Source organism: Megalops cyprinoides, chromosome 16 (genome assembly GCF_013368585.1).
Source record: "Megalops cyprinoides isolate fMegCyp1 chromosome 16, fMegCyp1.pri, whole genome shotgun sequence".
NCBI classification, from domain to species: Eukaryota; Metazoa; Chordata; class Actinopteri; order Elopiformes; family Megalopidae; genus Megalops; species Megalops cyprinoides.
The window spans coordinates 20081316-20096030 of NC_050598.1; the positions used below are offsets into that span (position 1 = coordinate 20081316).

At 41.0% G+C, this 14715-nt stretch overlaps 1 protein-coding gene across 4 annotated transcripts; it reads right to left on the reverse strand.

Annotated features, from left to right (window-relative positions):
• Positions 1-1544: 1544 nt before the first annotated feature.
• g3bp1 (GTPase activating protein (SH3 domain) binding protein 1) lies at positions 1545-8887 on the reverse strand. Of its 4 annotated transcripts, none has more exons than XM_036548899.1 (12): positions 8753-8887; positions 6963-7079; positions 6559-6640; positions 6076-6249; positions 5841-5931; positions 5582-5675; positions 4971-5193; positions 4005-4106; positions 3325-3442; positions 2723-2848; positions 2523-2632; positions 1545-2410 (listed from the first exon to the last, which is right to left on the reverse strand). In XM_036548899.1, the coding sequence occupies exons 2-12, from the start codon at positions 7055-7057 to the stop codon at positions 2180-2182; spliced, it is 1446 nt and encodes a 481-aa protein (XP_036404792.1). In that variant the 5' UTR covers positions 7058-7079; positions 8753-8887; the 3' UTR covers positions 1545-2179. The 4 variants fall into 4 exon arrangements, with proteins under 4 accessions (XP_036404792.1, XP_036404788.1, XP_036404789.1 ...); XM_036548895.1 differs by having other exon boundaries at positions 2723-2863; XM_036548896.1 differs by lacking the exon at positions 8753-8887 and adding an exon at positions 7733-7825 and having other exon boundaries at positions 2723-2863.
• Between the last annotated feature and the right edge of the window lie 5828 nt (positions 8888-14715).

Genomic DNA, 14715 nt, shown 5'->3' on the forward strand with positions numbered 1-14715 from the left:
AAGAAATACTATACATCCAATGAATGTCAAGGAGAGAGAAAAGAGCACATGCAGTTAAATCCACCAGCACTAAAAATGCATAATTAAAACCTGTATCAGGAGCCTATGTGGCCTTTATATTTGATCCTACACTGTGAAACCTGGAAGCACAATTTCTGGTTGCATCCACAATTGCATGCTTGCTCCAAAGGACACTTCTATTGTTGTATTGCCTTTGAAATGTATGGGTATGTGAACATCCACAAGCTGGCATGTCATTCTGCTGCAAAATGTACCTTCTGTGCATACTTCATGGAGATTTAAACAACATGAATGAAGTATAAGGAAGATAAACCATGGTCAATGGCCACGGTCAAGATGAACTTTGGCTACGCATTATGAACAAGAATCAAAGGTAAAAGTCAAACACAGGTGCCACTTATTAATTAGCCAGAATATCAAACAGAAACCTGGAAAAAAATCAAGAGACTGTGACCTTGAAATCTTGAACATGAACTTGAACATGAAATCTGAGCAGTCAGGACATTTCCATCAGGATTCATTAGAGTCCAAGTATATTTGGTCATCAAAAACACATGAGGTGCCCGACTTTGCTTTAAAATACAATTCATGAACAATTTTCTCCCCTTTTCCAGTCAGAATGTACAACTAAGAGACTTTTTGTTTTAATAAAACAAGCTGGTGTGAAATTCTTCTGGGGATTCAAAACCAAATATGAAGAAACAAATTGGAGGTTTCTCTGCTCCCGAGACACTTTGCTTCCCAAACAAAGCACAAGAAAGGTACACGAAGACCGTCATTTTGTGGTTTGGTGCTCCTTTAACCTCTGTACCTCACAAAGGTCCAGGGACAAATCTAGGTGAAGATGGTTATATTACTTACAGCATTGGGAGTGATCTGGGATTGTGACTGACATGAGGAATAGTTCCACTAGTATGTGTACAATATAATTCTGCTTGTATAAAAAGAAAAATATGCATGGGCACATACACTGCAACACTCCATTTCCCCAGGAAGTACTCAGAATACAAATGTTGTGTACACAAGCTATATGGTTTGGAAAAGATTGGAAAAGATGTCTGATGCTGTTCTTGTGGCACTTTCAGTTCCAAGTTCTTTGAAGACAAGAGTGTAACCAGATACCACAGCAATCAGTGTTTCATTATTTAATGTGACCAGCAGGGAAATTTGCAGAAACCTTTGTCCTAATGCGTTCAGACACCAAGATGGCTGTGGCTTAAGCTAGACACAGAGCATTGTGTAACAGGACTCGCTATCCTGGGCTCCCACAGGCAAGACCACAGGTAACTAACAAATGTTCACCAATGAGAGAAACTCCATAGGTGGGAGCTGAGAGGTAATTCTAAATTGAAATGCTACATTACTTTAGGTCCATTGAGCTCATATCATGAGTGATTTTAAATTATGCACCTGCCTTGCGTGTAGGACAGCAAATAACATACCTTCAGATCATAGAGCCGTTCCTTTCTGAAAGTGTGCAAATTAAAAACACTTTGGAATGAATTAAGGAATGTAGCGATAAAGCAAATCTACACTTTATTTTTACAACTTTCATGACTGGAATGAGATAAATAGAAGGCACAACAATTTGCTTTTACAAAACAGAACACCATCTCTCACCAGAGGACCTCCAAATGTTGAAACCAGACTACAAAACAAATGAAGTGGTTTAAAAATAGTATGTATTAAAAGGTTTGTTCTCTCATTGACTCAGTTGTTAAAAATACTGCATGTCATACCTGATGAAGTATAAATGAAGCAATACAGAAAGTGTTCAGATGCACAGGACACAGTACCCATTCAGATAGAGGTGATTGAACTTAGCAGTAATTCCAACAAACCATGCTTTCATTTAACTTCTGAAAAAGGGGGTGGTAGCAATACACAGGATTGCCCAAGAAGTAAAAACGTTCCTTTAAGAAACAGGGAGAGAACGCCAAAACCAGTCTCTGGGTTTTTCAATTCAAGTAGCTCTGTCATTTTCCTGTTACAAATTCAAGTTCAGAACTAAGAAAGATGAGGAAAATAATGTCCAGATCAAGTTGGGATCACATTCCAAAACCCCAATGCTGAAAATAAAAGCGGAGAGAGGATGAGATGTAAGCCACCTCTGTTGCTTGGTGACAGGGATCAGTAGTGGTTAGTGTGGGGGAAGAATTCACTGACGCTGCCCCGCATAGCGCCCCTCGCTAGGTCCAGTGCCCCGCCCGGCACCGAAACTAGGTTTCTGGGCCATACCGCCCCGGGTGGGTGTTCCCCTGGGTCCCCCTATTCTGTCGCGGGGTCCCCCTGGGCCCCTCGGGCGGATGTCTCGCCGATCTCCTTCCCGAGCTGACCGGGTTTTCTTCTCCTCCACGTTCAGACGTACATCACCTCGGAATTTGATGGGCTGGAATTAAAATACAGGTATTGAAATGTTTTGGTTTAACTGCCACTTATGGGCGGGGGGAAACACCACTTTAAAATATGTTAAAATAACTCAGTGAACTGGAAAAACATACCCTGTTGTTGAGGATCTTTTGCACAGGCTCTGAATCGTCAAACACTACGAAGCCAAAGTTGGGGAGCTTGCCCCCACTGTTGATTCGCAGCTCTAATACTGTGCCATACTCTGTAAAAGAGGAAAAAAAAATTTGTTAGACTCCCAAAATGCTTGTTCTGACTCTGTACTGTAAGCTCATCCTTTGAGGAGGTCACTTACGTTCAAAGAACTCCTTTAATTCTGCTTTGTCCACATCATGGGGCACGTTTCCGACAAAGACCTGGTGGCTGTCTGGGTACCTCACCACGCGCCGCACCTCTGAGTCGCCCTGCTCGCCCTCGCGAACTGCAACACCACCAGCTGCAGTTACACACAAGGTTCCATTTGCAGCAATGTTCACATGCATCAAATCTTCAGTTGCAGGAGCAAAGAAAGCCCATTACTCTTTGCGGTCTAGAAAGCAACGCTTTACTTCCTGCTAGCTTTCTCGTGACATATTACAATAGAAAATACACAAGTATCACAAAACATCTGAATGCAAATGGACGACCATATACAAGAAAAGCATTAGTTGTATGTGAGCAACTTTGCTTGAATCATGTCCCATAACATCTGTTTATGACAAATGTACAGCACTGTCACTAACAGAACTGACTAATGCCTGTGCAATGCTGCTTCCTGAGACTGCGTAACATGTACATGCCGTTTGAGCACTGCTAAATGAAATACTGTAATAGGCACATCTGTAAGACTGAATTAGCTACATGTGGTGCAATTAGAGGTTTCAGCCATGGTGTTGTAGAGACATTAACAGCTGGTACCTCCTGTTCTCGGTCCCCTGTGGGCTGGTGGGGGTCCTGGCCTTTGCTCCCGTGGCCTCTGGTCTCTCTGAGGTCTCTGAGCTGCTGTCTGAGTTTCTGTCTTTACTTCCACACGGGGCTATGAGAGAAAGGTACCACACACAGTCACCAAATCTGACAACATGCCAGTGGTCTTACAGGTAACCAAGTGAAACTAGGAGCAATAGATAAGTGAAGCCAAATCACGTGTTTTTTTTTGTTATTGGCCACTGTGAACAGAACCAGCTGCACAGTATGCACTAACAACACTTAACTGGACTTCTGTTGCATGCCTAACACCACAAAAGCACACAGCATAACACAACTACACAGTGAACTAATACTGTACTGAAACACCACTTTGTACTTTTGAAGTCAGAAGTCCCTTAAGCTACACCTGACAGACTGGCATCATGTCAAGATGAAGATGAAGGTAAAAATGAAGCAAACATTACCTTTACGTATTCACACAGCATTGAGATTTCTGATTGACTACCGACTAAAACTCAGTTTTGAGAGCCTTGCACATCACAAAACAGAAAGGCCATTCATCAAGTTGGGCCTCATCCTGCCGCTCAGACTCATTGAAAGAATGAGTTATTTGCTTATGGCTTATTTCCATTCGTCTCCACCTCTGTTACCCTGAAGGTTAGTGAGAATACCTGTACAGCTGGAACTTTGACAACGTGAGGGGGGATTCCAGATGCCGGCACCACTCCGCCTGGAGGCAGGTTCTTACTGGTGACGGAGGCCCAGGAGAAAGGCTGCAGGAGACAAGGGCATCATGACCACCCTACCTCTCATTTCATCATTTGGAGCAATGGCAAAAACCACCACTTACTTCTCCTATGGAAAACAAAAAAATTTTACTCCACTAGGGGGCCATGTCCCTTCTTTCACCAAGCACAGGTCTTTACTGACCCCATTGCTACTTTTACTGCTGTGATTCTTGCCAAGTTCTTAATGTCAATGCTTGTGTTTTTACTCAACCTTTGTTCAGGCTCTGGTCATTTCTCTGCTTACTTACTCTGTATTGTCATTAGGCTTCCTCTTACTGTGTGTCCTAACCAATACATAAAATGCTATGAAAAACCGTAACTGCTAACTTGCCCACAGACTTCTTGCGATCAGCATTTCCTTTCAGAACTCATGTTTTCGCTTTTACTTTAACCATTGCGCTCACTGGTCTTCATTTACTTCGAACAGCTCTTTAATCTTAAAATCTCAGACACTCACGCAAACCCACTTTTTTCCATTTTAGTACTCCAGTGGTAGAATGAACTGGCCAAAACAATAATCTTGCAATTGATCTCAGATATCTCATTTCTACCACACAGACCTTAAAACTTTAGATTGTACTTATTCAATAACCCACAGTTTGTCAACGGGATTTAGAGTACTGCAGTTTGTTTTAAACGAGCTGTAAACTCCTTGCTAACTGCAATTTTTTGTAAAAGTGCTGGTAAATAACTGACTTGATATATTCCTGAACATAACCGTCAGAACATCCTGACTGCACTTCTCAACTGAGTCAATTTTAGAATGTCAGACTCCATTTTGCTAACAAGCTCTGTTGCTGAAACGGATTCTGTGTCAGGCAGAACTGGTGCCACATGCGGGGAGCATACCCTGTTCTCCTCAGGCACGGCAGGTGCAGGGTCAGCAGGCGTGGGCGAGGGGGGGCACTTCTCCCCCTGCTCCTCGCTCTGGAGCTCCGGCTCAGTGTCGGGCTCCTGTTTCAGCTCCACCACAGCTGGCTCGGGCTCCGGCTCAGGCTCCTGCACGGGCTCCTGCACGGGTTCTGGGTCTGGGGTTACCGCTGCCTCCTCCACGGGCTCCTCCAGGTCACCGCTGAAATGGCACGGCATATGTCTAATAATAGCTCCGCCATCTTCACTTACAAAACCAACCTGCCGTTTTACCACACTGCTCCTGGTGCAGATACCAGGGATCTAATCCAATTTGCATGTACACAACCATTACCCTGTGGGGCACAATGGTACATTCCACAGAGACCCATTAAATGATGATATGAACATAAGCAATGCGATAGCAGTTCTTTCTGCTGGTTTGTATCCCCTACATAGTCTAGTTTGCAGGAAATGATCAGCTCAGTCATCAGTTACAGTGTTAATTGCTTAGTATTGGTGGTTCTGCTGAGCAAAACCTAATAAAATGTTGAGATAACAGTAGCATGACTGGACTCTACCAAGGGAAACAAGAATGGCAATGACCTTACCATGGGGTCTGTTCATAGAATGCAGCAGACTCTTCTTGTGCTACTTCAGGTGAGTTGACCCTCTCCTCTAGCTCCTCCACCTCCCCTTCAGACTCTGAGAACAAAGGCAATGCATAAAGGCTCAGGCCACACTTGTGTTTGAATGGTAACACAGAACCATATCGCAACCTGAATTATACATATTAATCAATGACAACAGGCAAGGGAGCATTCGATTTTAAAAATTGTTGGTTTAATATCAATATCAATCCCTGCTCACCCTCTGGGGGTTCAGAATCGGAGTCTCCGAACACTTCATCCTGGTAGCGGAATATGTCGTTGTGCACATAGAATTTATTCGCCACGGTGCCCTGAAACGAACAGCACAAGACATGTGAAACATTTGCTCCAAGTGTTAAAATGTCTACCTTGCCCCTTGAGTAAACATCTATAACAGCATGTGGTTACTGAATATAAAAAGAGTCTTCAGAAATCCAGCAGAGCCAGCGCCTCACCTCAGGGGCCAGCACAAAGGTCTGCATGAACTTCCTCATGGGCTGCATGTTGTTGGACAGCTCACCCATCACCTGCACCACCACACCCTCATTCAGCGTGGCATGGGCATCCACATGGCGGATCTTGGTGTGGCAGTCACGGAAGCTCAGAGCCATCACTTTTTTGTGGATTTCCTAGAAAACAATGGAATGGTTTCAAGCTGACTTTGCAACGGTTCCAACAGCCAAAAACTGAATGAGCTGTAATTCAAGATACATGGAGACAGTCACGGTTCCTTTCATTTCTGCCAGGCAAGAATATGAGTTAACAGTCCTAGCTCTCGCCGCATTCACTGACACTATCACTGAGGGTCTAGCCCAGCATGTCAATGAGAAATCTCCCCGGTACTTAGGATGAGTAATGAGGCAAATTTCAGAAGGTATGACACTAAGACATATTCACCTCAATTAGCAAAGGGCCTTGTTAATTAATTGGGTACTTACAGTCTGTCCATAGACTGCCTCAGCTGGCTTGCCAGTGCTGTCTAATCCTCCATGGACATAGGATGAGTTCTTGCCATAAAACCTGTAAAAAATGTGGTTGAAAAGGTCAATGTGAGGCTCCACAGCCCCAAAGTTAGACTTACTGCATGAAAAGGAAAGTGTGCACACCAAAAATGAATGCTTTTTCACACCAAGACCTGATAGGCATAAGGCTGGTTTACAAGATTTAATTAGGAGACACAGAGCTAAACCAGAAATCAAAAGAAATCACTGAGTGAGGCTAATTTCTGAAAACACTTCAGTTTTTAACATACTTGGACTGTTAACATATATCACATTTTCTGATGACTAGTGAGCAGTTGTGACGGTTAAGAGCTTGCGGGAATGCTTGGTGCAAAATTTACCTGTGTAGGTAGTCGGGTGCCTGGTTCAGAAGGGTGTAATACTGTCGGACAAATTCTCGCCCGACAAGCTGGGCACTTGGCTTCTCCATCACCATTTCTTTGGTCAACTGGTTTGAACTAAAAGAGCACAAAATTATAATTATGCAAAAACAAGACAAAACAACTTCTTCCTGGTTTTCCCATATCAGAGTATGACTTTGCACTGATCCTGACCCAAGAGTTGCTCCTTAAAACTGAAACAAAATGGTTGCCAAATCATTCCAAGTTTAACAGATCTGGGAAGTACTTAAAACCTGGTAGAGCCGACTGCAGGCTCCACCTGCTCATGTCCTAACTGGAGCATATGCTTCTGCATGAAAATACACATCCCCGCGATAATCATGGTGATAAACGAGGCCTTGCAGACATCTATGTAAGCAAGGGTGTGACACTTAATAAATCCGTCCTTCGGCTTCGGCAGCCAGCTCGTTCGTTTTTGGTTGTATTCAGAAACCCAAGAGAGTAGTTACATTAAGACAGCTTGCCATTCCATAACCAAGTCGATCGCCTTTCAATAAGATAATGAAGACATAGCTAAATTTATATCCTCGGCAAAAAAGACGTGCTATAGGACAGTGAGAAAGCACTACGTCTATTCACCATTGCGTTAGGAATTGACTTGCTAGCTCTTAAACTCTAAACGAAACGCCATTTCAAAAACATAATCCGTCGTTTTCAACTCTAACAGCTACGACATACTTTACACATTTAGATATTCAACGAAGATCAACCTGGAAATTGCGCAAAACTCATGACCGCACTGTTGAAGACATTTCCTAGCTTGCTAAAATGGTAGCCAGCAAGCGAGCTCACTCACTAGCGTTGCTAGCTCATGGAAGCGGGCTCACCCATTTCCGCATTGCAAAATGGATACGAAAGGCACATGTGAGGGTGTAACGTTATATAGCTAACAAGTTAGCTAACAATATCGGCACATGGCCTACAAAATTCTCGTTCGTTTAGCGAGGAACATCGCATCTTTAAATCAACTTTAGCTCGAATATTTCACAAACCCAGTCTTCAAAATAGGTTTTAGTGTTGGGCACCATATAGCTAGATCTTTCTAGAATGTTCCTAGTTCTGAAAGCAGATCAGACAACGAGTGAACTGGATGGGTATCGAAGAGCAAACTAACAATAGTCTACACAGACTAACTATATTGGCTAACATTACTGGTTTGATATAACAAATAGTGCTACTTTGTCCCCATAAGATATTAATAGTTATCCATTCGGCTACCTGCGTTACCATCGACGTTTTCGAGGCTTCGCCATTAAAGAATTAGCCAGCCAACATCGTCTTAACATTTACTGCGGTGTCAGCAAAGATAACTTGCAAGAAAACTAGTAAACTACCTGTGCCACTATCCGCGGCCAGGTCGGCTGTGCCGTGGACGATTTACTTGACACTAGTTAGCAAACTAGGTGACGCTAATCCAAACGCTACCTAAAGCCGAGCGTTGATTCGAATAATTTGCTAACAAATTAAGTTACACAACAAGCCAACAAACAAACGTTTGCATCGGGAAGGGTATCGTGATCTGGTCAGTAACTTCAAAGTAGAAATTACCCGGTGACCAGACACAAGTCGAGTGCCACTTTTCACTATCGTTAGCTTGCTAACTTAGGTAGCCACATACTACTCAGCCGGCATCATGTCGCTACCTAGCATGTAAAATGGCCTTTCTCCTCGCCCGAATAAATTCAAACAAAACAGGTAGCTAATTACCTATTCGTGAATTCTCACCTTACCTGGGGGCAAATGTGTTAGATAGCTGTTTTTATAGTTACTACAGCGTGAGTTTCAGTAGTTCCAATATCACCTCGACCCCTGCCAGGCGATAAGTCGACTGCAACGGCCTTACAACGTGCTCAACCGGCTTCTCATACAGCTTACGAAGGAACAACCTAACGACGCTCAAACGTTTTTAGCAGACCAATCCTGTTACAGGACAGAGAAAATGCCGCCAATCAAACAGTAGTTTGATTGGCAAGCGTTCTCTGTAGCCAATTGCCGTAAAGGATGTCATTAGAGTGAATCCACCAATTGGACAGAACCAAGCAAGTTTGGTTCCTCATCTAAGAGCACGATGATGGAAATGGGAGGTTGGAGACGAAAAACAATGGCCGTGTAGATTAGACAAAAAAGGCAATCGAAAACACCCACGGACACATATTTGTACAACATGTACCATATTTAGACGTATTCTTTAAGCTACTTCAATTTTGTAAGTCAAAATTCTGTGTGGTCAACGGTGGAACCACGCTATATTAAACGCTGGGAATTTATCCACGCAGTATGTAAAGTTACTACTGTCGTTGAAATATGAAAAATGACATTTTGCTTGCAAAGAAAGAAAAAGGTGTGGAGGCAGTTGGTCTTCACACGAAAGCATGGAAAAGGATGATGACATACAGATAAAATAAATTTAAGTGACGACTTCCTTAGACAGACAGAACTCCCTTTTTAAAAGGAAAATCTTATGCCTGCTGCCGAAAACAAACACCTCTATGAACATGTAATGTAAAAAAAGATGAAAAAAGGATATGCACTCAGTGCTAAAGAAGAAAGAATGTATAAAGTCCTAAGTATCAAATCTAAGGCAGAGGAGGAGGCAATAAAGTCACAGTGTTGTCCTCCAAAATATCATAGAATATGAAAGTGAGATTTACAGACCACTGAGAGACCTGGCTTTACATTCTAAATTTAAATTGTGATCTGACTTAACAACTACTGTTTGTGACAAATAACAGGTTTTTAGATAAGAGAGAATAACAAAACAAAAAAAAGTTTGATTTAACAAGGGTGGATGTATCAGTAATTCCAATGCTCTATATCCTCACCAAAGCACCAAAACTTTTTGTCAAGGGTGGGCCAGAATTAGCTGAGACTGATTCCTTAATGAAAAAGTCTCTGCTTTTGTTAACCATTTTCATCAGTCATCAGTTAAAGCAGTTCCTTCCTACAAATGTGATACAATTGACATGATTAATTCTCTAAATGCAAGAAATAGTTGAAGAGCAGGCATTGTTAGTGTCATTAGATGTCAAAAGCCTATAGATTCCTATTAACATTCCCATGAATGTAGTTTAAATTCCATTTATTTCTGCCTGAATCATCATCTGCCTGACACTTTTAAGGGACTTAACGGATCAGTCCCCCAATACATACAGGACATGCTAAAATACAAGGGCAGCATCTCTCGAACCGGCCTCTTCCCAGTTCTGGCTCCACACTGGTGGAATGAGCTTCCTGTCGAGATTCGGACAACAGACTCCCTGAACACTTTCAAGAAAAAGCTTAAAACTCATCTGCTCAAGCTGTATCTGTAGCCTACCTTCCTCCCTATCTATGTCTATCTATCCTATCGATTGCTATTTTCATTATATAAAAAAAAAATCTCTACACTAGCCGAGCACTTAACTTTGTATCTTAAGTTAAGGGACTATGCCCCCAAGGGACTATGCCCCCAATAATGCTCATTTTTATATGGGAGATGTCCAGAACAACCCTTTTCTCCCAGTAATACAATCTGCAGAATATATAATGATCACATATTCTTCATTTGGGCAGACACTAAATCAGAGCTGATTTACCTTATTTCAAATACAAAAACTAACACCAATGCTTCACTCTTGACTTTGACCGGATGAAATGTAATTCACTAGTTAATAAAAATAGTGATAGTTAATGAAAACAGTATAAGGACCGATCCTTACGGTAAACCTACAGATAGAAATACTTTCCTGAGAAGTTACAGATTTCACCCTACAGCCCTAAAAAGAGGCTCTTATTACGTTAATTTAGTAGGTTGAGGAGAATCTGTACTTCAGACAGTCAGGATGCACTCCATGGAAAAGATCTAAGCTCTAGATTTAAATACCTATACATATAGCTGGGTGCAAAGGACAGGTGATCAGTTTAAAGTCATATTGCAGTGATTAAGCACAGAAATAACACTTCCAACAATCAAAAAGGTGGAGTTTGCTCAAAAGGTACTCAACACTGTGGAGTGTAAAAACATAACCATGAAACATCACCATATTTTTACCACTTAAAAGAAGTCTTCAATAAGACCTCATGTCCTGTCCTCCCAGTTTAAGTAAGCTACTGATCAAATCAGATCTACCACCATCTTAAAAAAGACTGATTACCCTATAGAAGACACTTATAAGTGTAACAGATGTTCTCAATGTAATTTTACATTCAAGTGTAATTTATTTTGCCATCCATTGACTGGTGTTAGGTTTGAAATTTGTGGTGTTATTTCCTGCTCAATATCCAAAGTTACTCACCTGCCACAGTGTCCCATTGTTTTTCCTTGCATCGGTAAGATATGAACAAGTCCTACACCAAGAATTAGTGAGCACAAGAGTAGCATTAGGACAGGGGTCAGGAGAAATGGGGAGACAAGGAGACAGTCCATTTCATGCATTTCATCCATCTCTCTCAAATAAATTGGTTTGGAGAGGGTTCATGCACTACTTATAGGAGAATACATTGGTAGGATCTTGCTACAAAGGGAGGGTTTTTCGGCACACACTTCACACTCTGTCTTACAAGAGCCTTAATGAATAATCTGATTCAAGACCTTTTTTGTAATACCGTAACTAAGTATACATTTCTTAGTTCCATCATGTTGTTTTTATGGTCCTTGAATAATTAAGTTTGGAAAAAATGGCATATGATTAATATTTTCTGTTTTCTTTAAAACTATTGTCTATTTTCACAGGTGCACCACCCGTCTTTGATCAGACACATACAAGTTTGAAAGACCACATTCTCTAAAGGTGGTAAGTAGCAAAAACACAGGACCAAGTCAAACAATTGAAATTAGGAAATGAATTACTTAAGAACTGTGTTTGTTAATTACACAGAGTAAATTGGCTGTATTTTGGTGTAAATCATTTTAATGACAAATCTATTTTATCCTGTTCTTTGGCTGGTCATGACTCATGTTAGCTGTGAGCAGAGTGCAGGGATTATGGGTCTCATCCAGGAGCCTGTTGTAAGGATATCGCCCTCTAGTGTTCTTAATTCAATAGACACAGATACTCCATTTCAACGGGTTCGGGTCATTCACATTAAGAAGTCAATCACTTAAAAAGGTAGAGGCTTGGGCCTAGCACAGCATAAAAAAGTAAGTGCAGTCATTGGTACAATATAACATGAAACTGTATATACTAATGTACTGTACCACAGTCCTTTATATCTGACTTTCACTGTGCAGAATTTGTCGACATAGAAGATGGGAGATGTTATGCAACAAAATTGTGAGCCAATCAGAGCATAATGTAACCATCAGATGACAGTGCAGAACTGGAGGAAATAGTTCCTTAAAATTAGTCAAGACTATGGTAGAATGGTTTAATGAGTTATTAATGCTTCTTATTGGCAGTGTAGCAAAGTGGTTAAAGAGCGTGTGCTAAATGGCAATAATGTAATAATGCAATGTAATACTTTACACACAGGTTTATTTCCGTGGGAGGGAGGGGCAAGAAGGGTGATTTCCTCTTTACAAAAGTACGCTTTTGTCATCAAGAACTTTATTTTGATTTTCTCTTTGTTTGGTAATAACAAATTATGGCCCACATCATGTGCAGTACATCACAAATTAATGAGCATTTCACTACAGTCAGGCTTAAAACAGCAAAACATTTACCCTTTTTGCAATAGGAGTCAAGGAAATATTGCTGTGACCAGAAGTTTGCTGTTGTCTGCACCTAGTTTTTCACAAAGAAAGATGGTGAAAGCCTATGTTGATATGCAGGAACTCTCTAAAATGTTTAGAATGTTAGGACATAAATATGATATATTAAGCAATTATTTTAATATTGAACTATGTAGCTTGAGTTCTACATAGTTCCATACCATTGTGGCTATAGTAGCTTGCTCGCTAGCAGATGACATAGCACTTACATTGCCAGCTTGCCAGCTTGACAGTTGGCTCCGCATTGATTACTGTGGATGTCCAGCTGCAAGCTAACTGGTGACATGACTGGCAGACTATTTGTTGTCTTATGAATTGTCTGGTCATTTTGATAGTTGATAGTAACACATTAATAGCTGAAATTGTGGAAATTAGGAAGAGAATTTCACAGATATAGCAAGACTTTGATGGCTTAAATTTGTTTTAAAACAAGGTAATAAAAATACAAATCAGAAAATGTATCATAAAATATGCCTTTTGATATGTGTGTATCCATGATCCACTCAGCTCAGCTGCTCATGAAAAAATTTTATTTTATACCTCAAATCCTCTCACTAAATATTAAAGCACTGACCCCATATTAAATTAAGTGATATGCAGATATGCATAGGGTTACTTACCTATTAAAAGTTACTTAATTATCCACCAGAGGGCGACACAGTCTCTAGTCAGGAGATAATTTGCCCTGTGGCAAAATCTTATTTTTTCTCTCCCTTCCCCTCATGCCAAATAAACCAGCATCTCAGCCCTAACATTGAAACCCATCACTAGGTAATGTAAAAGACTCTACACTGTTATTACATTCAGTTTTGTCTAATGGGTTGATAAATTGGACTTCACAGCTATTCTAGATAAAGCAAGAAAAGTTAAGACCCCAATGTGCTTTACAATTTCTGGACCATCCAATGTACGAAATGACAGAATTTCCATATCACTTGCTCCATTGTTAATTGTGACATCATTGTTTGATAGAGCCTCTGCGCATTAGTGACAATTATTGCTTTTCAATAGCATTGCTTTAACTTTTCTCAGAATGGCTCTGATTCACCATTCTATTTTTCTTGCAGAAGTCATTGAAATAAATGTACTCAGCAACAAAAAATATTTTGGGCAAATGATGTGGGATGTGACCCTTTAAGAACGTTAATAATAATAATAATAATAGTAATAATAATAATACACATACATACATACACACAAACATACATAATTGATTTATTAAATAAATAGAATAAATAAAACTGGGCTCAAATATATGCCATCCAATTCGCCACAACCGTGAAAAATATTGCTGAAGAATGAATTACATCATTTTTCTGTTCGTTTCGTTGGCGTGCGGTTTTTCTTTCGCTTCTGTGTTGCTGCGCCGGGGCCAGGGGTGGGGCCGCCGCTTGTCTCGGCAGCTGCGGCTCAGTTCCTGGCGTGAGCGTCCGGCAGGGAAGGTTCAGCTGGTAACAGGGTGAGCAAGTTACACGGCTCCGGAGGGACTCTCCCCAGCGCCCTTTCCCCAGAGTATATGTAGCGGCTGCGGAAACCGAACGGCGCTCTAAGCTTCGTTCTTTCATGCGCAATGCTTCAGACGTGCGACTGGTTTGAAATTGCCACTGAAATTGATAGTTATTTCAATCGCGACAGAAACGGATATCCTTTTAAATAACGGCGTTGGTGTTCTCAATTGTGAGATGAAATTGTTTAAATCCGGTAATGTCATTTACCGTGACAACATGTGTTTATTACACAGTAACTTATAACTTATCCTTACCCTCAGAATGTTACGTTTGACTGATTGACACAGTGTCTTTATTAGCTGAAAGAATAGTATAATTAGGATGTATAAGGTCGGATAATCGTTTGTGCATTGGGTTCATGTACAAGGAGGAGGTTCTTAGAAAACAGACGACAAATAGTTGCGCTATTTCAAAATATAAGTGGGGATAACACGCGGTGGGTGAAAATAGTTAAGGTAGATGAACGTTTTATGTTCAAATACAGTGCAGTCTGTGG

What these genes read in the sequence shown, in the direction of transcription:
- g3bp1 (XM_036548895.1), bottom strand. Translation starts at nt 7,057, where the DNA reads ATGGTGATGGAGAAGCCAAGTGCCCAGCTTGTCGGGCGAGAATTTGTC. An exon ending in GCACCCGACTACCTACACAG is followed by an intron (nt 6,641 to 6,962) that starts GTAAATTTTGCA and finishes CATTTTTTACAG; the next exon opens with GTTTTATGGCAAGAACTCAT. An exon ending in AGGCAGTCTATGGACAGACT is followed by an intron (nt 6,250 to 6,558) that starts GTAAGTACCCAA and finishes ATTGTTTTCTAG; the next exon opens with GAAATCCACAAAAAAGTGAT.